The sequence below is a fragment of the Brassica napus genome, chromosome C8 (genome assembly GCF_020379485.1).
Source record: "Brassica napus cultivar Da-Ae chromosome C8, Da-Ae, whole genome shotgun sequence".
Lineage (NCBI taxonomy): Eukaryota > Viridiplantae > Streptophyta > Magnoliopsida > Brassicales > Brassicaceae > Brassica > Brassica napus.
In genome coordinates, this window is record NC_063451.1 from 1630383 (window position 1) to 1653160 (window position 22778).

The window sequence follows — 22778 nt, forward strand, 5'->3', positions numbered from 1 at the left end:
TTAAATGCTATTTTTGTGACTTTTGACCTTAAATGCTAGTTTGGAAACAAAAACTTGATTTATTGCTATTTTTGTCTTCTTTTCTTGAAATAATTATAAATATATATACTTGTCTCTCTGACTGCTTCTTCCACAAAAACATTCTATCGGACAATAACAAAGACATTAGCTTCCGTACACTCGTCGTTGTCGTCATGATTCTCTCTCCTCGTCTTTCGACGTGCTCCCCTCTCATTCTCTCTTTCTCCTGACTTCTCTCACTCTCATTTTCTCTCCCTCAATCGTCAACTTTCTGCGATCATCATCATCGATGGACACTTCAGTCATCGAAGAAGAAGACGAGGAGGCGTTGGCCTCGCTCGTCCCCTTTCCTCCCCGTCGCAAGATGCATTCCTACAGCGTCCAGTTCGACCAGAAGCCGCACCACCAGATCCGCAAGCACAGCCTCGACGAGGTCCCACGATCCACCACTTTAGGAAACGACGCCGTTTACTTCGATTCCTCCGACGAGGAATTCTCCACCGGAGGAGCCATCGCCATCGCCAGCGGCGAAACCGTCTCCAACGGAGGCGAGGATTACGCCGTCGTCGCGCCTCCTCCTAACGCCAGCGTCGGAGAGGACGCCGTCGAGTCGCTCCCGGAGTTCATCGGAGCCGGAGGCGGCGCCGGGATCTTTAAAGTTCCTGTGCGCGCGGCGGTGCATCCCGGACGGCCGCCGTGTCTTGAGCTGAGGCCGCATCCGTTGAGGGAGACGCAGACGGGGAAGTTCTTGAGGAACATTGCTTGCACGGAGACGCAGCTCTGGGCGGGTCAAGAGAACGGCGTGAGGGTCTGGAACATGGAAGAGGTTTACGACGCAGGGTGTGGTATCGGCGGGCAGGTACAGCGAGGGGATGAGGATACGGCGCCGTTTCATGATTCTGTTACTACTTCACCCACAATGTGTTTGGTGGCTGACCAAAGCAACAAGCTTTTGTGGAGCGGCCACAAGGATGGTAAGATCCGGGCTTGGAAGATGGATCAGGAGGAGCCTTGTGAGGCTTCTGATGATTCAGAGCCTTTCAAGGAACGTATCTCGTGGCTAGCTCATCGTGGCCCAGTGAATTCTATTGTCATTAGCTCTTATGGTTAGTGTGATTCAGTCTATGGTTGATCATATATAGGCATGCTAGCTGGGGTAATTCGGTTCGGGATAGTTTGGTTTTTAGGTGGTTCGGTTCAACATAAATCTTACCGAATTAATTCAAAATAAAGTTTGGTTCAGTACTGGGTGAGTTTAGTTTTTAAAAATCGTACCAAAGTTTTTGATTTCGGTTATCTTTTGGTTATTTTTGTTAAAATTTTCATTTAATTTTGGTTAATTTGATTAAATTTGGTTATTTCGGTTTGAAATTTGATTAGTTCGGTCAGTCTGGTTGGGGTTTTTGGTAGAGTTTGGTTATAATTTTTTTAAGAAAACCGAAATAACCGAGATTGTCGAAAACCAAACTTTAAAAAAAAATCTACCGAATCAAACCGAACTCTCAACCGAAAATTTCGGTTCGGCTGGTTCCATTTGTTCAAAATCCCAGCTCTAATTCATATACGTTATGTTCTTGTTCAACATGCTTATGTTTATGATGTAGGTGATATGTGGTCATGTTCCGAAGGAGGTGTGATCAAAATATGGCCATGGGACTCCTTAGAGAAATCTCTTCTTATTAAACCTGCGGAGAAACACATGGCTGCGTTATTAGTGGAAAGATCTGCCATTGATCTCAGGACTCAAGTTACTGTCAATGGCACATGCAGCATATCTTCCTCAGAGGTCAAGTTCTTGTTAACCGATTCAGTAAGAGCTAAAGTGTGGGCTGTGCAGTCACTCTCATTCTCAATTTGGTATGTTACTAGTATATGTTATGTTCCCCTTTTAATCATTTCTAAAGGCATTTCCAATGGATTCTATTTTTCACTATAAAATAGAGCTTAGAGCAAATATGCTTCAATGATATTTTATTTTTCAGTGGTGAAAAATGAGTTTACTCTATAATATTTTTATGTTTAGTTTATCATTTTATTTTTTCCTCTAACTTAGATTAATTCAACTCTATTTTTTTTATAAAAAAAAAGTAGAGTTAACTATGAGAGATGGTTTAAGAGATTATTGATCTGTGCAGGGATGCTCGGAGTAAAGATCTCTTGAAAGTTCTAAACGTAGACGGGCAAGTCGAGTGTCGTGTTGACATGCTACCTACGCAAGACCAACAAGGCGACGACGAGACCAAACTGAAGTTCTTCTCAGCTTCCAAAAAGGAGAAACCGCAGGGCTTTCTACAGCGGTCGCGTAACGCCATAATGGGAGCTGCGGGAGCTGTTCGCCGAGTCGCCACTAGAAGCGCAGGAGGGTTTGCGGAAGATACGAGGAAAACAGAAGCGATCGTCTTAGCTGTGGATGGAACCATCTGGACCGGTAACATGAGCGGTCAGATTGTGCAGTGGGATGGTAATGGAAGCCGCTTAAAGGATGTGAATCACCACCACAAGCCTGTTCTGTGCTTTTGCACGTTCGGAGATAGAATCTACGTGGGTTACGCGAGTGGATACATCCAGGTTTTGGATTCTGATGGAAAGTTAATGGCGAGCTGGGTCTCGCACAATGAGCCTGTGATAAAGCTAGCGGCGGGTGGTGGTTTTATTTTTAGCTTGGCTACTCATGGTGGAGTGCGTGGATGGTACGTGACGTCTCCGGGACCCTTGGATAATATAATCCGAAAGGAGCTGTCTCAGAAGGAGGCTTTGTATGCTAGACAAGATAATGTTAGGATTTTGATTGGTACATGGAACGTTGGTCAAGGAAGGGCTTCACACGGTGCGCTTATGTCGTGGCTAGGCTCTGTCGCTTCAGATGTTGGCATTGTCGTTATTGGGTTGCAAGAAGTAGATATGGGGGCAGGTTTCCTTGCCATGTCTGCGGCTAAGGAAACGGTAAAACTCATTTTAGTATTTTCTATGTTGCTTATTTTTAAATGATAAAGGTCAAAATTTAAATGAGTGTTGTTGTAGGTTGGACTTGAAGGAAGTGTTGTGGGGCAATGGTGGATTGATGCAATTGGAAAAGCACTTGATGAGAAGAACACTTTTGAACGTATGGGTTCAAGGCAGTTGGCAGGGCTTTTGATCTCTCTTTGGTAAGTGAAAATTTCAGTTATTGCATTCTCTTGCTTAGCTTGTATGATTAATCAACTTAATGCATGTGTCACTTGTTTTCTTCCCATGTTTAACTAATTATGTGCTTTAATTCTCTGCTTAGGGCGAGGAAGGAGATTAGAACACATGTTGGAGATCTTGATGTTGCGGCAGTCCCATGTGGATTTGGCCGTGCCATTGGCAACAAGGTATTTCTTACTCTTATTCTACTATCTCAACTTCATTTTTTTACTTCTTAAATTCTGATTATGGAGCCTATATGCACTTATGCGTTTGGCATTTTCATTATCTATTGATATCTTATTTGACTGAAAATACAAATGCATTTGGAATTTTTAGGGTGGTGTGGGACTGAGAATCAGAGTTTATGACAGAATAATGTGCTTTGTGAACTGCCATTTGGCTGCACATTTGGAGGCAGTTAACCGCAGAAACGCTGATTTCAATCACATTTTTAGACTAATGGTGTTTTCCAAAGGACACAACCTAAGTAACACAGCAGCTGGTATGGTGCTGTTCCTGTTCTTGTCTTGCTCACTTGGCTTTTCAACATATTTATTTTGGCTGCTTTATTCTTCTGGTTTGCCATGGGCCCTCTCTCTTGCAGCTGGTGTCTCAACAACAGCTTATACACTAAAGACCACCACTGTATGTTCACGAGTTTAAATTATTCACTCCTTACTTTTTTTTGTACTGAATATATTTCTCTGTTCATCAGAATCCAACCACTGGCACTGAAGAAGTCAAGTCTGATTTAGCAGCAGCAGACCTGATCGCATTCTTCGGCGATTTTAACTATAGGCTTTATGGTATAACCTATGATGAAGCAAGAGACTTCATTTCACAGCGATCCTTTGACTGGCTCAGAGAAAGAGACCAACTTAGACAAGAGATGAAAGCTGGTAATGTCTTCCAAGGAATGCGTGAGGCATTAATCACTTTCCCTCCCACTTACAAATTTGAAAAGAACCGTCCAGGCCTAGGAGGTAAGAATGAATTTTGAGACAGTTTTGTTATGCATGGTGTGACAAGAGTTATATATATATATATATATATATATAGACTTTGTGTTCTGTACTCTCTCTAGGGTATGATTCAGGAGAGAAGAAGCGAATCCCTGCATGGTGTGACAGAGTTATATACAGAGACACTCAAGCAAGCCCTTTCTCAGAGAGCAATTTGCAATGCCCTGTAGTTTCATCGGTTATAATGTATGAAGCTTGCATGGATGTTACTGAGAGCGATCACAAGCCTGTACGCTGCAAGTTTCATGCAGCCATAGCTCACGTTGATAAATCTGTGAGGAGACAGGAGCTTGGGAATATAATAAGAACCAATGAGAAAATAAAATCCATATTCGAGGATCTAAAGTTTGTTCCGGAAACAAGTGTGAGCACTAACAGCATTGTTCTCCAGAGCCAGGACACGGTTATACTAACAATCACAAACACTTCAACCACTAACAAAGCCATGTTTAGTATTATCTGTGGTGGTATTACTTTTGTCAAGGATGATGGTGTAGAGTCTGATTATACTCCACGAGGCTCCTTTGGTCTACCTCGTTGGCTTGAGGTACTATACTCTATCTGATTCATAAAAAGTGTCACTCGAAAGTTTTTTTACACATATTAACAAATTACTTAAAAATTATTTTTTATCCTCTAATCACACTATTTTTTTCTCTAATTAATACACTAATACAATGAGGTTAAAAATAAACATTTATTTAAGAATTTTACATTGAAAACACAAAACACACCTTTTTAAGAAACCAAGGGAGTATTGTCTTTGTCCCCCCCCTCTCCCAAGAAACTTCATGTAGTATTCAAATAATTTGTTTTCTTGTAGGTCACGCCAGCAGCAGGGATAATAAGCCCGGAAGGAACCGTGGATGTGAAGGTTCATCACGAAGATTTTCAAACAATGGAAGAGTGTGTTGACGGCATCCCACAGAGTTGGTGGTGTGAAGACACTCGAGATAAAGAAGCAATCCTGATGTTGAACATTCGAGGAAGCTGCTCAACTACATGGACAAGCCACTCAGTCAAAGTCCGTCACTGCTACTCAGCTAGAGTGTGCCTCCTTGAATCCAGACCTAAAAACCTAACAAAGCACCTAGGTGGTTCGCGTCGTCATCCAACAGATAAAAGCCGTCATGGAAGCACTAGACCAAGAACTGAAGACTCGGTTAGCCGAGGTAAAAGCCACTGATGAGCTTTGTGACATTAACAGTTTATAACTAGATCTTTAGAGCAGATGAACCGTCACAAAAATAAATGCATCAGGTGAAGTAATCACTTTTTTTATTCATTCTTTGATTCTTTAGAAAATACATTTTGTGTCACAAACTGTAGATTTGCTTTGAGACTTGAGTTAGTCTCATCAGAGTGCATACATTCTCTTGTTGAGTTCACCATTGAGAATATCTGACTCTGAAGGCATATGAGAGAGTGAGAAAGATCTAGACTTGCTTCTCTCTTTCCTCATTTGTTTCAGCTTACACTCCTCAATCCTATGCATCACCACACAATAACACATTACACCTATAGTGGTTAGCATGATCGTCCCTCCAATAACCGTTGCACAAATCGCTAGCCACATATCCTCTTTACCCACAACGATAAACGAAAGAGAAACAAAGGCAATAGATATGAACAAACAAGCCAACCACATGAGCTTGTTGATCACAAACACAAGCTTCTTCTTCGCCTTCTGTTCAATCACCACAACCGATGTCTGCACCACAACAACCGCCAAAGATATGAACAGCGCCAAGCTGTCGAATATAAAGAAGACCAAGAACGGTGCTTCGTTGGCTATCCTAGCTTCTCCTAACACCAACGGTCCTTTTGTTCTGTCCTCTTCATATTGTCCAGGTATGGTGAAGATGGCCGCAAACGCAACGGTTGCTATTAGGACAGCTACAACGGTTGCTGAGTTTATAGCGTTGTTCAGACCGTTAATGTGAAGCTTCTTGAGTCTCTTTGCGATCCTCTGAACTCTAGCACCTGTCTGGCGAGACTGCTGGAGCTGAGATTGTACCTCGTGTCTAATGTCGCTCACCGTTTGCTTAAGATGTTTAGCTGGATTCTGAGGCTTCCCAAGATCTTTAGCTGTAGCAGCTCCTGCTTCTTTCAAAACCAACACAAGCTCTGCGTTTCCAATCTTTTCAGCTATATCAAGCGCAGTATCTCCAGCCTTGTTCAGAGCATTGAGGTTGATTCCATCAAACGATACTAAACATCTCACTATCTACAAGCAAAGACAAAGAAGCAATTGGTAAGAAATAATGTTCAAGAAATCGATCCGTAACTAAGTGTGTTTGTAGACGATTAACGCTAGACAGATTATTCATAGCTATGCAAAGCTTAGAGTTTAGCAAATTATTGATTCATTATATGTATTTTTTACATTTATATAAGATATATTAATTATAAAATTGTTTTGATGAAAATTATCAAAATTAGATATACAAAACAAAGAAAGTTAACTAAATTTGTAAATTTGTACTTAAATTGTTGCTTAATTTTACATACTGATATTAATTTAGATTGATTTTAGCATTATAAATCGATTAGAGTCATATAAATCAGATTTTTTAAATTGTTTCGGTTAGGACTAAGTTGCCACCTGAACCGATTTTTATTATGATAAGAAAAACTCATGTAGATTAAGAAACTCAACGATGATGATACCTTAGTACGGCCTTTATTTGTGGCAATATGCAATGGAGTGTTTCCTTTATTATCCTCAACGCTCAAAACTTTAGGATCAGGCCTCACCAACTCAAGAACAATCCCTTCATGTTTACCTTTAACAGCCATGTGAAGCGCTGTTTGTCCCTTCTTATCAGTTCTAAACCCAATGCTTGCATCGTTACCTATCAAAGACTTGACAACTTCAACATGCCCCATCCGAGCTGCGGAATGAAGGGCGGTTTTACCGTTGTTCTTAGCTATCTTAGCTAAATGAGAATCCGTCTTCAAAAGAAGATTCACCACATCAATGTGTCCCTGTGTAGCAGCCGTGTGTAATGCTGTTGTGCACAATAAATCAGTTGTCATGGCTAGGTTCGGAAACGTCTCCAAGAGTCTCTTCAATGTCTCTACAAAAAACATAACGCAAATTCAAGATCCATGTTGATCACTCAGGTCTTAACCCGATAAACTAACTGCAAGTGCACAGTAAAGTACGCAGTAGTAAAACCCGACCCGATAATTAGTAAAACCCGAACGGAACTTATGAGCATATCACCGAAAATCCAAAAATCTGAATCAATAAAAGTTTCTTTTTACCGAGGTGGCCTTGTTTTGCTGCGACATGGAAAGGATCAAACCCATTCCTAGCTGCAATAGATGCGATTTCAAGATTCATATGCTTCAACATCTCTTCAACAACTAACGAATGTCCATTGTCTGCTGCGGTATAAAGAGGAGTCTCTCCTTCTAGATTTTGCTTTGACAGCAACTCCCTTAACTCTTCAGCACCGTTACAACTTCGAATCGATTCCATAACCTTTCCCAAGTTCCCTGTTCGAGCTGCAATGTGGAGAGGAGAGTCTCCTCTTTTACCGGGTGACTCATTCTTCTTCATCTTCCTCTCACCATTCATGAAACTTAACTGTCTCTCTATCACTACACGAAAGCTTTTCTGTTTCTCGACGAACCCACGCAAGCTTCTCTGCCTCTCCATTGCTCTTCCTTCGGTTCCATGTTGGAAACTAACTTGCTTCTCCAAAGGTCTTCCCTTTCTTGGATGATTCTCTGTACCAACGCATCTGAGACTGTCTTGTACCTCGATGGAGTTACCTAGAAAGCTACGTTGATTCTCCATTACAGGAGGCAAAGAACCCATTATATTACAACCGTTTTTTAGCTAACTAAGATCTAAAACAGAACAGTAATCTAATTAGACAAAGATCGTGAAGAATGACAACTTTGTCCGTGAGATCTTTTCCAGGAACCCTTGTTTTGTAATAGAAGAATCAGCAGGAAAATGAAAAACCTCGACTTTCTTGTAATTTGAAGATCTCTTCCATGTGTTGAGAGAAAGATTAAGAAAAAAGGTGGCAGGTGGTTTCAGTGGAGTGTAGTTGAACTATCAGTTGCATCTGAGAAACTAAACAGCTTGACTTGAGTTGTTGAAGAAGTGTTTGAAAATCTCGATCAAGGCTTTTTTTTTTTTAAAACGCCCACATGTAAGAATCTTTAGTCCTAAGCCATTGACGAAGGACAGGAAGATGCACAGAGACAAAAGAGTTAGAGTGACAGCATCTTCAGCTGGGAACCATCCTTTTTGGTGGTGTTTTCTTTATTAATTTCATTGAATTTCCAAAATCTATTAATTATGTTACTAACAGTATATACAGCCACTTAGAAAGCACATGGCAACCTTCTTAATATTCGAGCTTTCTAGATTTGTCTTTTTATATATTTGCTTTCCAAATCAAGCCAAAAAAGAGCAAGGCACTATGTGATTTCAAAATCTTCCAATTTGTTTTAGTTAAATGAAAGCAAGACTATATTTGCGAAGTGATTTTACCATATTATTTGTACAATCATTTTTACAAAAAAAAATGATGACATGGATAACAAGATTGATGACATGGCTTATAGTTAATATGACATGGATAATCACATTTATTAATGACATATATTTTTGGTACACTTTATAGAATATGGCAATAACTAATACATTACATTTAATGTTGATTTATATTTTTGTTAAACTTCTTAATATAGTAAAAATTCATAAATCATCACTAAAATAAATATATTGAAATATGCATTATAAATTTCGAAATACATTATTTAATTGTATTTTTATAATTATACAATTTTTATTACTAATATTTTCAAAATTTTCTACATCTTTTTTAAAAAATTAATAAATTGTTAATCGTAATTTCATTAGTTTCTTTTAAATATCTACAAATTTTATAAATATTTTTAGTTATAATTTTTAATAACTATACAATTTTTAGTAATTTTATACAAGTTGATTTAATACATTTAACCAAAATAAACAGATAAAAAATTTATCTAAGATTTGAATTTTAAATATATTACATATATATTATTAAATGTAATTTAAAATAAACAAAATTATTTTTTTCTTAATTTTATGCTTAAATAATAAACTTTATATTAAATATTAGTCAAAAATAATAAAATATATTAATCAATTTCATTTTAAATATAATTTAACTTTTTAAAAATTTATCACTTCACATGATGCAGGAAAACACCTAGTATGTTTGTAATGTCACAAAAATTTTATTATAGAAACAAGCACTTTAACCTTAACCGGTTGATATCCAAAGCAATTGGGCACGAAACTATTTGGATAATCGTTCCATGAATCTTAAATTCACCGGTAACGACGCTTAAAAGTAGGGGTGGGCACTTCGGTTATTTCTTCAGTTTGGTTCGGGTTCGGTTCGGTTTAGTTAGTTCGGTTCTAGTATTTATCTAATTGAAATAAACCATAGTTAGTTTGGTTTGGTTTGGTTTGGTTTATATTCGGTTCAGTTGGATTTATTTTTTGGATCAGTTTATTAGGTTCTTCTTAGTTAGGTTCTTCTTAGTTTAAATTTTTAAGAGAAATTTAGCTTAAATTATGTAAACATAAACTATGTGAACTAAATTCAATATAAAACTGAAACAAAAACCTTTAAAAAGTCACAAAAATATATAAGAATTAAAACAAATGAAAGTTAACAAGAAAACATCATTAGTAATGTCTCTTATATCATTATTAAAAAGTTTGCAATGAATCATCTTCCATGTGACGTTGTGGAAAACCTTTGTTTTTAATAAAATTTGCTTTAAGTTTTAGGTTTTGGATTTAGATTTAACATTCATGTTTACATATATACAAATATAAAGATACATATTTTTATATTTTCTTAAATCAAATATTTTAATGATTACATATTCGGTTGGAATAATATATGTTAATAAATGAAAAATGGAAAATACGTGGTATGGTATTAGAATTTTAGTATATTGGTATTACTAATATTTTTAATTTAAATAATTACAAAAACACATCAGTTTCTCGGTTTGGTTCGGTTTAAAACCGAACCATTCGGGTTGGAGAAATCTTCAACCGAATGGTTTGAAATAGACTTTGGTTCGGTTTCGGTTCGGTTCGGGTTTTTTTCCCACCCCTACTTAAAAGAGGAAGAAGTCAACCCCCTAACAATATTTTACCATTTCATCTTACACCAAATAAATTTACACCAAGAATTTTTGATTTTATTGGTTTAGACAGCTAGTAGGTTGAATAACACCGAGACTATAGTCCCACGAGCATTGAAACAATATGAAGTAGCGGGAGTTCCTTTCTTGTAAGTAAGCTTAATGTCTTGTAATGTGATATCTGTGCATGGATTGCTCTTGCTGCATACCAGCTTCATTGCTTGCTTTGTCTCCGACGTTCCTTGTATGTTCTTATACGTCACTTGGCTTATTTTCACCCCCGAATGCTATTTTTACATAATTATTTGTTAGAACTTAAATCACTCTATTTGATAAATTTATTCGATCAGTTTGATCTAAATATGATAGATATTGATATATATGTACCTCGGTAAGGCAATCTTGGTGGTCAGGACAATATTTTTGGTCGATTATGATAGGGTTTTGGACGTTCTTCATGATTAGGTCTTGGAAGAAGACGTTCTTAACAAATCCGGTGCTTGGTCTCGCCCACGACTTTATCCTCACGCCGTTTTGTGTACCGGTGAATACAGAACTCGATAGTGTCACATTCTCTACTCCATCTTCGTTTAATTCCTTTGCCAAGCTCCCAATACTGCGAATAATCACATAGTCATATATATATATATATATTAATCGCCATCTTAAACTATTTTTAATTTCTGCAATTTTTTAAATCCTAACAGATACGGTAGCATCATTTTAAAATATTAGAGAGTCCAGTATATATATAGTGTGATTTTGTACACATATAATATGTTGTTCTAAGAAATTAGACGGTGTGTGTGACACATACCTAACACCATGACCTGGGCCAAAAGGAAGTTTGGAGATGAGAAAGTTGCGAGTACCAGTCCGATAGCAACACAATCGTCTCCGGTCTGAACTGTGCTTCCGGTGAATGTGACTCCGGTGGATAATTGAACGTCAAAGCCGTCGGTGTTTGCGCTGTTTTTGGGAGCCACTAGCTTGAAGTTACGGACGGCCACATTGGTGCAACCGTTGAGGGTCATATGAGTGATCTGGCTGTTCATTGATTTCACTCCACTTATGATCACGTCATTTGCCGAGCTGAACGATATGGACTACAATAATGCATGAGTTATTCTTGGATTGATACCTTTTAAAAAATGAAACAAAATATTGGCAAGTTATATTATGTTTTTAAAATAAAAAAGTAAAAAAATAGTAGTTACAGAAAAAAAAATTAAAAAAAAATCTTTTTAACGTTGTCAGCAAACCACTAAACCCTAAATTCTAATTTCTAATTCCTAAACCCTAAACGCTAAACCCTAAATCCTTGGGTAAACTCTAAACCCTTGGGTAAACCCTAAACCCTTGGATAAATCCTAAACTCTAAATAAAAATACTAAACCCTAAAACTCTAAACCCTAAACCCTAAACCCTAAATCATAAACCCTAAACCCTTGATTGTTTTAGTGTTTAGTGATTTTAATTTAAAGTTTAAGATTTATCCTAGAGTTTAGGGTTTACCCAAGGGTTTAGGGTTTACCCAAGGGTTTAGGGTTTAGGGTTTCGGATTTAAGGTTTAGGGATTAGGATTCAGAGTTTAATGTTTTGCTGACGACATTAAAAATATTTTTTTTTGTAATTACTATTATTTTTTATTTATTTATTTTTACATTTTAATTTTAAAAGGATAATATAATTTGATAATATTTTGTTTTCTTTTTTTAAAGATATCGGATTTGAAATAATGAAATCATATTGGTTGAACCTAGAAAGAATAAGTCATAATGCATCATGGTTTTAAGAGATTGGTTTCTTCGATCTATATGGAAGTATATGTGGTGGTCTAGTAGAGTGTAATAATAATTTAATACTTCGAACGAATTAAATTTAATACCATAATTGACAATTCGTAGTACCATAGATTAATTAGATAAGCTTATATATATTTTTAGATAAGCTTATATCATTATTTCTTTTTTACTCCTTATTGCGTTTATGAATGCATGTTATCGCTGTGTAGTATTTTTAAACCGAGATCAGATTTCCGTACGTTAAGCGCACATACGGGAAAAAGTCAAGTAGCTTGTTCATGTTTACAATTTTTAAAGAAATTGGACAAATCTTTATATACTGAAACCTATAATCTTTAGTGTTGTTTTAAAATTTCTTTATATATGAGTTTATCCCCACAAAAAAAATTGAATTTTGGTAAATGATTTATATACTCAAGCCTATAATTTTTTGTGTTGTTTTAAAATTTATAACCACATTCTACATTTGTATTAATATATGCTAAACTCTCTTTCATGGTACATAAGCATCGTTCAATTTGTTTATAAATTAATTTAGTAAAAGTCTATATACTCACTAAATTAGTGTACTAACCATTATAAAATCGTTATTCTCTAAAAAAATAGAGACAACAATGGTTTCAAACCTCTTTGACTATCACCATATATTAGTACAAGAGACAACTATGCATTAAAGCAATATTGTTATACTTTTTGATTTTTTTTTCAAAATTTATGTGTTAACCCCTACAAAAACATTGAGTTTTACGTTAAACGTTCTATATACTAAAATTTCATAATACTTTCATGGTACATAAGCATCGTTCAAGTGTTGTTTTAAAATTTCTAACCACATTCTACATTTGTATTAATGTATGTTAAACTCTATTTCATGGTATATGGGAATCGTTATAATTTTTATCAATTAATATAGTAAAACCTCATAATACTCGCTAAATCGGTGGAATAACCACTATAAAATCGTTATTTTTTGAAAAACGAAGAAAACAAAGGCTCCAAACCTCGTTCAATATCATCATATGTTAGTGAAATATTCAGCTATGCATTAAAACAATACTATCATATTTTTTGAAATTTTCTCAAAATCTATGTGTTAACCCCTAAAAAAAATATTGAATTTAGGTAAATGCTTTATATACTGAAGCCTATAATCTTTAGTGTTGTTTTAAAATTTTTAACCACATTCTACATTTGTATTAATGTATGCTAAATTCTCTTTCATGGCACATGAATATCGTTCAATTTTGTTATAAATTACTTTAATAAAACTATATATACTTCCTAAACTAGTGGATTAACCATTATAAAATCATTATTCTCTAGAGAAATGAAGACAACAAAGATTCCAAACCTCTTTGACCATCACCATATATTAGTACAAGAGGTAACTATGCATTAAAGCAATATTGTTATATTTTTTGAATTTTTCTCAAAATCTATCTGTTAATTTACCCCTGCGATAATATTGAGTTTTACGTTAAACGTTCTATATACTGAAGCCTAAACTTTTTAGTGTTGTTTTAAAATTTCTAACCATATTCTACATTTGTATTAATGTATGTTAAGCTCTCTTTCATGATATATGAGAATCCTTATAATTTTTTATCAATTAATTTAGTAAAACTTTATAATACTTCCTAAATCAGTAGAATAACCACTATAAAATCGCAATTTTCTTGAAAAAGGGGGACAACAAAGGCTCCAAACCTCTTTCAACATATCATATGTTAGTGCAGGATGCAACTATGCATTAAAACAATATTGTCATATTTTTTGAATTTTTCTCTATATACTGAAGCCTAAACTTTTTAGTGTTGTTTTAAAATTTCTAACCACATTCTACATTTGTATTAATGTATGTTAAACTCTCTTTAATCGTATATGGGAATCGTTATAATTTTTTACCAATTAATTTAGTAAAACTTCATAATTCTCTCTAAATCGATGAAATAACCACTATAAAATCACTATTTTCTTGAAAAACGGAGACAACAAAGGCTCCAAACATCTTTCAACATATCAAATGTTAGTGCAGGATGCAACTATTCATTAAAAAAATATTGTCATATTTTTTGAAATTTTCTTAAAATCTATGTGTTAACCCCTACAAAAATATTGAATTTTGGTAAATGTTTTATATACTGAACTCTATAATATTTAGTGTTGTTTTAAAATTTCTAACCACATTCTATATTTGTATTAATGTATGCTAAACTCTCTTTAATGGTACATGAGCATCTTTCAATTTTTTTTTATAAATTAATTTAGTAAAATTTCATATACTCCCTAAATTAGTGGATTAACCATTATAAAATCGACAACAAATGATCCAAACCTATTTTACCATCACCATATATTAGTATAAGAGGCAATTATGCATCAAAGAAATATTGTTATATTTTTTGAAATTTTCTCAAAATCTACGTGTTAACCCCTACGAAAATATTAAGTTTTACGTTAAACGCTCAATATATTTAAGCCTAAATTTTTTAGTGTTGTTTTAAAATTTATAACCACATTCTACATTTGTATTAATGTATGTTAAACTCTCTTTCATGGTATACAGGAATCGTTATTATTTTTAATCAATTAATTTAGTAAAATTTCATAATACTCCCTCAATCGGTGGAATAACCACTATAAAATCGCTATTTTCTTGAAAAACAGAGACAACAAAGACTCCAAACCTCTTTCAGCATCATCATTTGTAGAAAAGGATGCAACTATGCATTAAAACAATGATGTCATATTTTTTTGAAATTTTTTCAAAATCTATGTGTTAACCCCTACAAAAATATTGAATTTTGGTAAACGCTTTATATTCTGAAGCTTATAATATTTAGTGTTGTTTCAAAATTTCTAACCACATTCTACATTTTTATTAATGTATGCTAAACTCTCTTTCTTGTTACATGAGCAGCGTTCAATTTTTTTATAAATTAATTTTGTAAAACTTCATGTACTCTCTAAATTAGTGGACTAGCCATTATAAAATCGCTATTCTCTAGAGAAATGGAGAAAACAAAGGTTCCAAACTTCTTTGACCATCACCATATATTAGTACATGACACAATTATGCATTAAAACAATATTGTTATATTTTTTGAATTTTTTCTCAAAAACTATGTGTTATCTCCTACGAATATATTGAGTTTTACGTTAAACGCTCTATATTTTGAAGCCTAAACTTTTTATTGTTGTTTTAAAATTTCTAACCACATTCTATATTTGTATTAATGTATGTTAAACTCTCTTTTAAGGTACATGGGAATTGTTATATTTTTTTATCAATAAATTTAGTAAAACTTTATAATACTCCCTAAATCGGTGGAATAACCACTATAAAATCGCTATTCTACTGAAGAACGGAGACAACAAAGGTTCCAAACCTCTTTCAACATCATCATATGTTAGTGCATGATGCAACTATGTATTAAAACAATATTTATATATTTTTTGAAATTTTCTCAAAATCTATGTGTTAACTAACCCCAACGAAAATATTGAGTTCTGCATTAAAAGCTCTATATACTGAAGCCTAAACTTTTTAGTGTTGTTTTAAAAATTTTAGCCACATTCTACATTTGTCTAAAAGTATGTTAAACTTTCTTTCATGGTACATGAACATCGTTCAATTTTTTTTATATATTAATTTAGTAAAACTTCATATACTTCCTAAATTAGTGGACTAACCATTATAAAATCGCTATTCTCTAGAGATATGGAGACAAAAAGAGGTTTCAAACCTCTTTGACCATCATCATATATTAGTACATGAGGCAATGATGCATTAAAGCAATATTATTATATTTTTTGAATTTTTTTTCAAAATCTATGTGTTCCCTACGAAAATATTAAGTTTTACGTTAAACGCTCTATATACTGAAGCCTAAACTTTTTAGTGTTGTTTTAAAATTTTTAACCACATTCTACATTTGTAATAATGTATTTTAAACCCTCTTTCATGGTATATGGGAATTGCTATAATTTTATATCAATTAATTTAGTAAAACTTCATAATAATCCCTAAATAGGTAGAATAACCACTATAAAATCGCTATTTTCTTGAAAAACGGAAACGACAAAAGCTTCAAACCTCTTTCAACATTATCATATGTTAGCGCATGATGTAACTATGCATTAAAACAATACTGTCATATTTTTTGAAATTTTCTCAAAATCTATATGTTAACCCCTAAAAAAATATTGAATTTAGGTAAATCCTTTATATACTAAGCTTATAATATTTAGTGTTGTTTTAAAATTTCTAACCACGTTATAAATTTGTATTAATGTATGCTAAACTATCTTTCAAGGTACATGAACATCATTCAATTTTTTTATGAATTAATTTAATAAAACTAATATACTTCCTGAACAAGTGGATTAACCATTATAAAATCTTTATTCTCTAGAGAAATGGCGATAACAAAGATTCCAAACCTCATTGTCCATCACCATATATTAGTACAAGAGACAACTACACATTAAAGCAATATTGTTATATTTTTTGAATTTTTCATAAAATCTATGTGTTAATTAATCCCTGCAAAAATATTAAGTTTTACGTTAAACGCTTTATATATTGAAGCCTAAACTTTTTAGTGTTGTTTTAAAATTTCTAACCACATTCTACATTTGTATTAATTTATGTTAAGCTCTTTTTGATGGTATGAGAGAACCGTTATAATATTTTATCAATTAATTTAGTAAAACTTTATAATACTCTCTAAATCAGTGGAATAACCACTATAAAATCGCAATTTTCTTGAAAAAGGGGGACAACAAAGGCTCCAAACTTCTTTCAACATATCATATATTAGTGCAGGAAGCAACTATGCATTAAAATAATATTGTCATATTTTTGAATTTTTCTCTATATACTGAAGCGTAAACCTTTTAGTGTTGTTTTAAAATTTATAACCACATTCTACATTTGTATTAATGTATGTTAAACTCTCTTTAATCGTATATGGGAATCATTATAATTTTTTACCAATTAATTTAGTAAAACTTCATAATATTCTCTAAATTGGTGAAATAACCACTATAAAATCGCTATTTTCTTGAAAAATGGAGACAACAAAGGCTTCAAACATCTTTCAACATATCATATATTAGTGCATGATACAACTATGCGTCAAAACAATATTGTCATATATTTTGAATTTTTTTCAAAATCTATGTGTTAACCCCTACAAAATTATTGAATTTTGGTAAATGTTTTATATACTGAACCCTATAATATTTAGTGTTGTTTTAAAATTTCTAACCACATTCTACATTTGTATTAATGTATGCAAAACTCTCTCATGGTACATGAGCATCTTTCAATTTTTTTTTATAAATTAATTTAGTAAAACTTCATATGCTCACTAAATTAGTGGACTAACCATTATAAAATCGTTATTATCTAGAGAAATGAATACAACAAATGATCCAAACCTATTTTACCATCACCATATATTAGTACAGGAGGAAATTATGCATTAAAGCAATATTGTTATATTTTTTGTAATTTTTCTCAAAATCTATGTGTTAACCCGTATGAAAATATTAAGTTTTACGTTAAACGCTCAATATACTGAAGCCTAAACTTTTTAGTGTTGTTTTAAAATTTCTATCCACATTCTAAATTTGTATTAATGTATGTTAAATTCTCTTTCATGGTATACGAGAATCTTTATGATTTTTATCAATTAATTTAGTAAAATTTCATAATACTCCCTAAATCGGTGGAATAACCACTATAAAATCGCTATTTTCTTGAAAAACAGAGACAACAAAGACTCCAAACCTCTTTCAACATCATCATATGTTAGATAAGGATGCAACTATGCATTAAAACAATAGTGTCATATTTTTTTGAAATTTTCTCAAAATCCATGTGTTACCCCCTACAAAAATATTGAATTTTTGTAAATGCTTTATATTCTGAAGCTTATAATATTTAGTGTTGTTTCAAAATTTCTAACCACATTTTATATTTTTATTAATGTATGCTAAACTCCCTTTCTTGGTACATGAGCAGCGTTCAATTTTTTTATAAATTAATTTTTTAAAACTTCATGTACTTCCTAAATTAGTGGACTAACCGTTATAAAATCTCTATTCTCTAGGGAAATTGAGACAACAAAGGTTCCAAATTCTTTGACCATCACCATATATTATTACAGGAGACAATTATGCATTAAAGCAATATTGTTATATTTTTTTATTTTTTCTCAAAAACTACGTGTTAACCTTTACGAAAATATTGAGTTTTATGTTAAACGCTCTATATTTTGAAGCCTAAACTTTTTAGTGTTGTTTTAAAATTTATAACCACATTCTACATTTGTATTAATGTATGTTAAACTCTCTTTCATGGTATATGAAAATTGTTATTTTTTTTATCAATCAATTTAGTAAAACTTCATAATACTCCCTAAATCGGTTGAATAACCACTATAAAATCGCTATTCTCTTGAAGAACGGAGACAACAAAGGCTCCAAACCTCTTTTAACATCATCATATGTTAGTGCATGATGCAACTATGCATTAAAACAATATTTATATATTTTTAAAAAATTTCTCAAAATCTATGTGTTAACTAACCCCTACGAAAATATTGAGTTTTGCGTTAAAAGCTCTATATACTGAAGGCTAAACTTTTCAGTGTTGTTTTAAAAATTTTAACCACATTCTACATTTGTATTAATGTATGTTAAACTCTCTTTCATGGTACATAAACACCGTTCAATTTTTTTATATATTAATTTAGTAAAACTTCATATACTCCCTAAATTAGTGGACTAACCATTATAAAATCGGTATTTTCTAGAGAAATGGAGACAAAAATAGGTTCCAAACCTCTTTGACCATCATCATATATTAGTACAGGAGACAATAATGCATTAAGACAATATTGTTATATTTTTTGAATTTTTTTTCAAAATCTATGTGTTCCCTACGAAAATATTAAGTTTTACGTTAAACGCTCTATATACTGAAGCCTAAACTTTTTAGTGTTGTTTTAAAATTTTTAACCACATTCTACATTTATAATAATGTATTTTAAACCCTCTTTCAAGGTATATAGTAATCGCTATAATTTTATATCAATAAAAACTTCATAATAATCCCTAAATACGTAGAATAACAAATATAAAATCGCTATTTTCTTGAAAAACGGAAACGACAAATGCTCCAAACCTCTTTCAACATCATCATATGTTAGTGCAGGATGCAACTATGCATTAAAATAATACTGTCATATTTTTTGAAATTTAATTCAAAATCTATGTGTTAACCCCTACAAAAATATTGAATTTTGGTAAATGCTTTATATAATGAAACCTATAATCCTTAGTGTTGTTTTAAAATTTCTAACTACATTCTACATTTGCATTAATGTATGCTGAGCTCTCTTTCATGGTACATGAGCATCGTTCAATTTTGTTTTATAAATTAATTTTGTAAAACTTCATATACTCTCTAAATTAGTGGACTAGCCATTATAAAATCGCTATTTTCTAGAGAAATGGAGACAACAAAAGTTCTAAACTTCTTTGACCATCACCATATATTAGTACAGGAGGAAAGAATGAAAACAATATTGTTATATTTTCTGAATTTTTCTCAAAATCTATGTGTTAACCCCTACGAAAAGTTTGAGTTTTACGTCAAACGCTCTATATACTGAAGCCTAAACTTTTTAGTGTTGTTTAAAAATTTCTAACCACATTCTACATTTGTATTAATATATGTTAAACTCTCTTTCATGGTAAATGGGAGTCGTTGTAATTTTTTATCAATTAATTTAGTAAAACTTCATAATACTTCCTAAATCGGTGGAATAACCACTATAAAATCTCTATTCTCTTGAAAAACGGAGACAACAAAGGCTCCAAACATCTTTCAACATCATCATATGTTAGTGTACGATGCAACTATGCATTAAAACAATATTGTCATATTTTTTGAAATTTTTTCAAAATCTATTTGTAACCCCCTACGAAAATATTGACTTTTACGTTAAACGATCTATATACAAAAGCCTAAAATTCTTAGTGTTGTTTTAAAATTTCTAACCACATTATTCTACATTTGTATTAATGTATGTTAAACTCATTTTCATGGTACCTGGGAATCGTTATTATTTTTTATCAATTAATTTAGTAAAATTTAATAATACTCCATAAATCGGTGGAATAACCACTATAAAATCGCTATTTTCTTGAAAAAAATAGAGACAACAAAGGCTCCAAACCTCTTTCAACATCATCATATGTTAGAGAAGGATGCAACTATCCATTAAAAACAATATGAGAACAATATTGTCATATTGTTTTGAAATGTTTCTCAAAATCTATGTGTTAACCCCTACAAAATATTGAATTTTGGTAAATGCTTTATATTCTGAAGCCAATAATCTTTAGAGTTGTTTTAAAATTTCTAACCACATTCTACATTTTTATTAATGTATGCTAAACTCTCTTTCGTGGTACATGAGCATCAAAAATGTTCCAAACCACTTTGACCATCATCATATATTAGTACAGGAGGCAACGATGCATTAAAGCAATATTTTTATATTTTTTGAATTTTTCTCAAAATCTATGTGATAACTCATACGAAAATATTGAGTTTTACGTTAAACACTCTATATACTCCAGCCTAAACTTTTTAGTGTTGTTTTAAAATTTCTAACCACATTCTATATTTGTATTAATGTATTTTAAATTCTCTTTCATGGTATATGGGAATCACTATAATTTTTTATTAATTAATTTGGTAAAACTTCATAATACTCCCTAAATAGGTGGAATAACCACTATAAAATCGCTTTTTTCTTGAAAAACAGAGACGGCAAAGGCTCCAAATCTCTTTCAACATCGTCATATGTTAGTGCAGGATGCTACTATGCAGTTAAACAATACTATCATATTTTTGAAATTTTCTCAAAATCTATGTGTTAACCCCCTATAAAAATATTGAATTTTGGTAAATGCTTTATATACTGGAGCCTATAATATTTAGTGTTGTTTTAAAATCTCTAGCCACATTCTACATTTTTATTAATATATGCTAAACTCTCTTTCAAGGTACATGAGCATCGTTCAATTTTTTTTATAAATTAATTTTGTAAAACTTCATATACTCCCTAAATTAATGGACTAACCATTATAAAATCGCTATTTTCTAGAGAAATGGAGACAACAAATGTTCCAAACCTCTTTGACCGTGATCATATATTAGTATATGAGGCAACTATACATTAAAGCAATATTGTTATATTTTTTGAATTTTTCTCAAAATCTACGAGATAACCCCTACGAAAATATTGAGTTTTACGTGAAACGCTCTATATATTGAAACCTAAACATTTTAGTGTTGTTTTAAATTTCTAACCACATTCTACATCTATTTTAATGTATGTTAAACTTTTTTTTTATACGCAGAAGCAGCCTAATCCTATTTTTAGAATTATGGTAAGAAAATCTCATGTAGATTGAAGAAACTCAACGATGCAATGGAGTGTTTCCTTTCTTTGCGGCAATATGCAATGGAGTGTTTCCTTTATTATCCTCAACGCTCAAAACCTTAGGATCAGGCCTCACCAACTCAAGAACAATCCCGAACGGGACTTATGAACATATCACCGAAAATCCAAAAATCTGAATCAATAAAAGTTTCTTTTTACCGAGGTGGCCTTGTTTTGCTGCGACATGGAAAGGATCAAACCCATTCCTAGCTGCAATAGATGCGATTTCAAGATTCATATGCTTCAACATCTCTTCAACAACTAACGAATGTCTATCGTCTGCTGCGGTATAAAGAGGAGTCTCTCCTTCTAGATTTTGCTTTGACAGCAACTCCTTTAACTCTTCAGCACCGTTACAACTTCGAATCGATTCCATAACCTTTCCCAAGTTCCCTGTTCGAGCTGCAATGTGGAGAGGAGAGTCTCCTCTTTTACCGGGTGACTCATTCTTCTTCATCTTCCTCTCACCATTCATGAAACTTAACTGTCTCTCTATCACTACACGAAAGCTTTTCTGTTTCTCGACGAACCCACGCAAGCTTCTCTGCCTCTCCATTGCTCTTCCTTCGGTTCCATGTTGGAAACTAACTTGCTTCTCCAAAGGTCTTCCCTTCCTTGGATGATTCTCTGTACCAACGCATCTGAGACTGTCTTGTACCTCGATGGAGTTACCTAGAAAGCTACGTTGATTCTCCATTACAGGAGGCAAAGAACCCATTATATTACAACCGTTTTTTAGCTAACTAAGATCTAAAACAGAACAGTAATCTAATTAGACAAAGATCGTGAAGAATGACAACTTTGTCCGTGAGATCTTTTCCAGGAACCCTTGTTTTGTAATAGAAGAATCAGCAGGAAAATGAAAAACCTCGACTTTCTTGTAATTTGAAGATCTCTTCCATGTGTTGAGAGAAAGATTAAGAAAAAAGGTGGCAGGTGGTTTCAGTGGAGTGTAGTTGAACTATCAGTTGCATCTGAGAAACTAAACAGCTTGACTTGAGTTGTTGAAGAAGTGTTTGAAAATCTCGATCAAGGCTTTTTTTTTTTCAAACGCCCAC

The 22778-nt window shown here is 33.0% G+C and overlaps 2 protein-coding genes and 1 pseudogene across 3 annotated transcripts; 1 reads left to right on the forward strand and 2 right to left on the reverse strand.

Moving 5' to 3' along the window:
* Window positions 1–94: 94 nt before the first annotated feature.
* On the forward strand, window positions 95–5599 carry LOC111214083 (type I inositol polyphosphate 5-phosphatase 13). Of its 2 annotated transcripts, XM_022716125.2 has the most exons (10): window positions 97–1127; window positions 1626–1878; window positions 2157–2964; window positions 3043–3167; window positions 3290–3374; window positions 3526–3691; window positions 3794–3834; window positions 3905–4172; window positions 4274–4758; window positions 5035–5599. In XM_022716125.2, the coding sequence occupies exons 1-10, from the start codon at window positions 311–313 to the stop codon at window positions 5395–5397; spliced, it is 3411 nt and encodes a 1136-aa protein (XP_022571846.2). In that variant the 5' UTR covers window positions 97–310; the 3' UTR covers window positions 5398–5599. The 2 variants fall into 2 exon arrangements, with proteins under 2 accessions (XP_022571845.2, XP_022571846.2); XM_022716124.2 differs by having other exon boundaries at window positions 95–1127; window positions 3526–3834.
* On the reverse strand, window positions 5473–8503 carry LOC111208898 (ankyrin repeat-containing protein At5g02620-like). Its single transcript, XM_048765839.1, has 3 exons — window positions 7482–8503; window positions 6882–7291; window positions 5473–6438 (listed from the first exon to the last, which is right to left on the reverse strand). Exons 1-3 carry the CDS (start codon window positions 8038–8040, stop codon window positions 5569–5571), a joined length of 1839 nt encoding a protein of 612 aa, XP_048621796.1. The 5' UTR covers window positions 8041–8503; the 3' UTR covers window positions 5473–5568.
* A 1752-nt stretch (window positions 8504–10255) lies between these two features.
* LOC106398344 lies at window positions 10256–22438 on the reverse strand (annotated as a pseudogene).
* Between the last annotated feature and the right edge of the window lie 340 nt (window positions 22439–22778).

Coding starts and splice junctions, on each gene's coding strand:
- LOC111214083 (XM_022716124.2), top strand. CDS start 311: ATGGACACTTCAGTCATCGAAGAAGAAGACGAGGAGGCGTTGGCCTCG. Junction 3,375..3,525: donor GCCGTGCCATTGGCAACAAG/GTATTTCTTACT, acceptor TGGAATTTTTAG/GGTGGTGTGGGACTGAGAAT. Junction 4,173..4,273: donor GAACCGTCCAGGCCTAGGAG/GTAAGAATGAAT, acceptor TACTCTCTCTAG/GGTATGATTCAGGAGAGAAG.
- LOC111208898 (XM_048765839.1), bottom strand. CDS start 8,040: ATGGGTTCTTTGCCTCCTGTAATGGAGAATCAACGTAGCTTTCTAGGT. Junction 7,292..7,481: donor AGCAAAACAAGGCCACCTCG/GTAAAAAGAAAC, acceptor TGTTTTTTGTAG/AGACATTGAAGAGACTCTTG. Junction 6,439..6,881: donor CAAATAAAGGCCGTACTAAG/GTATCATCATCG, acceptor CTTTGCTTGTAG/ATAGTGAGATGTTTAGTATC.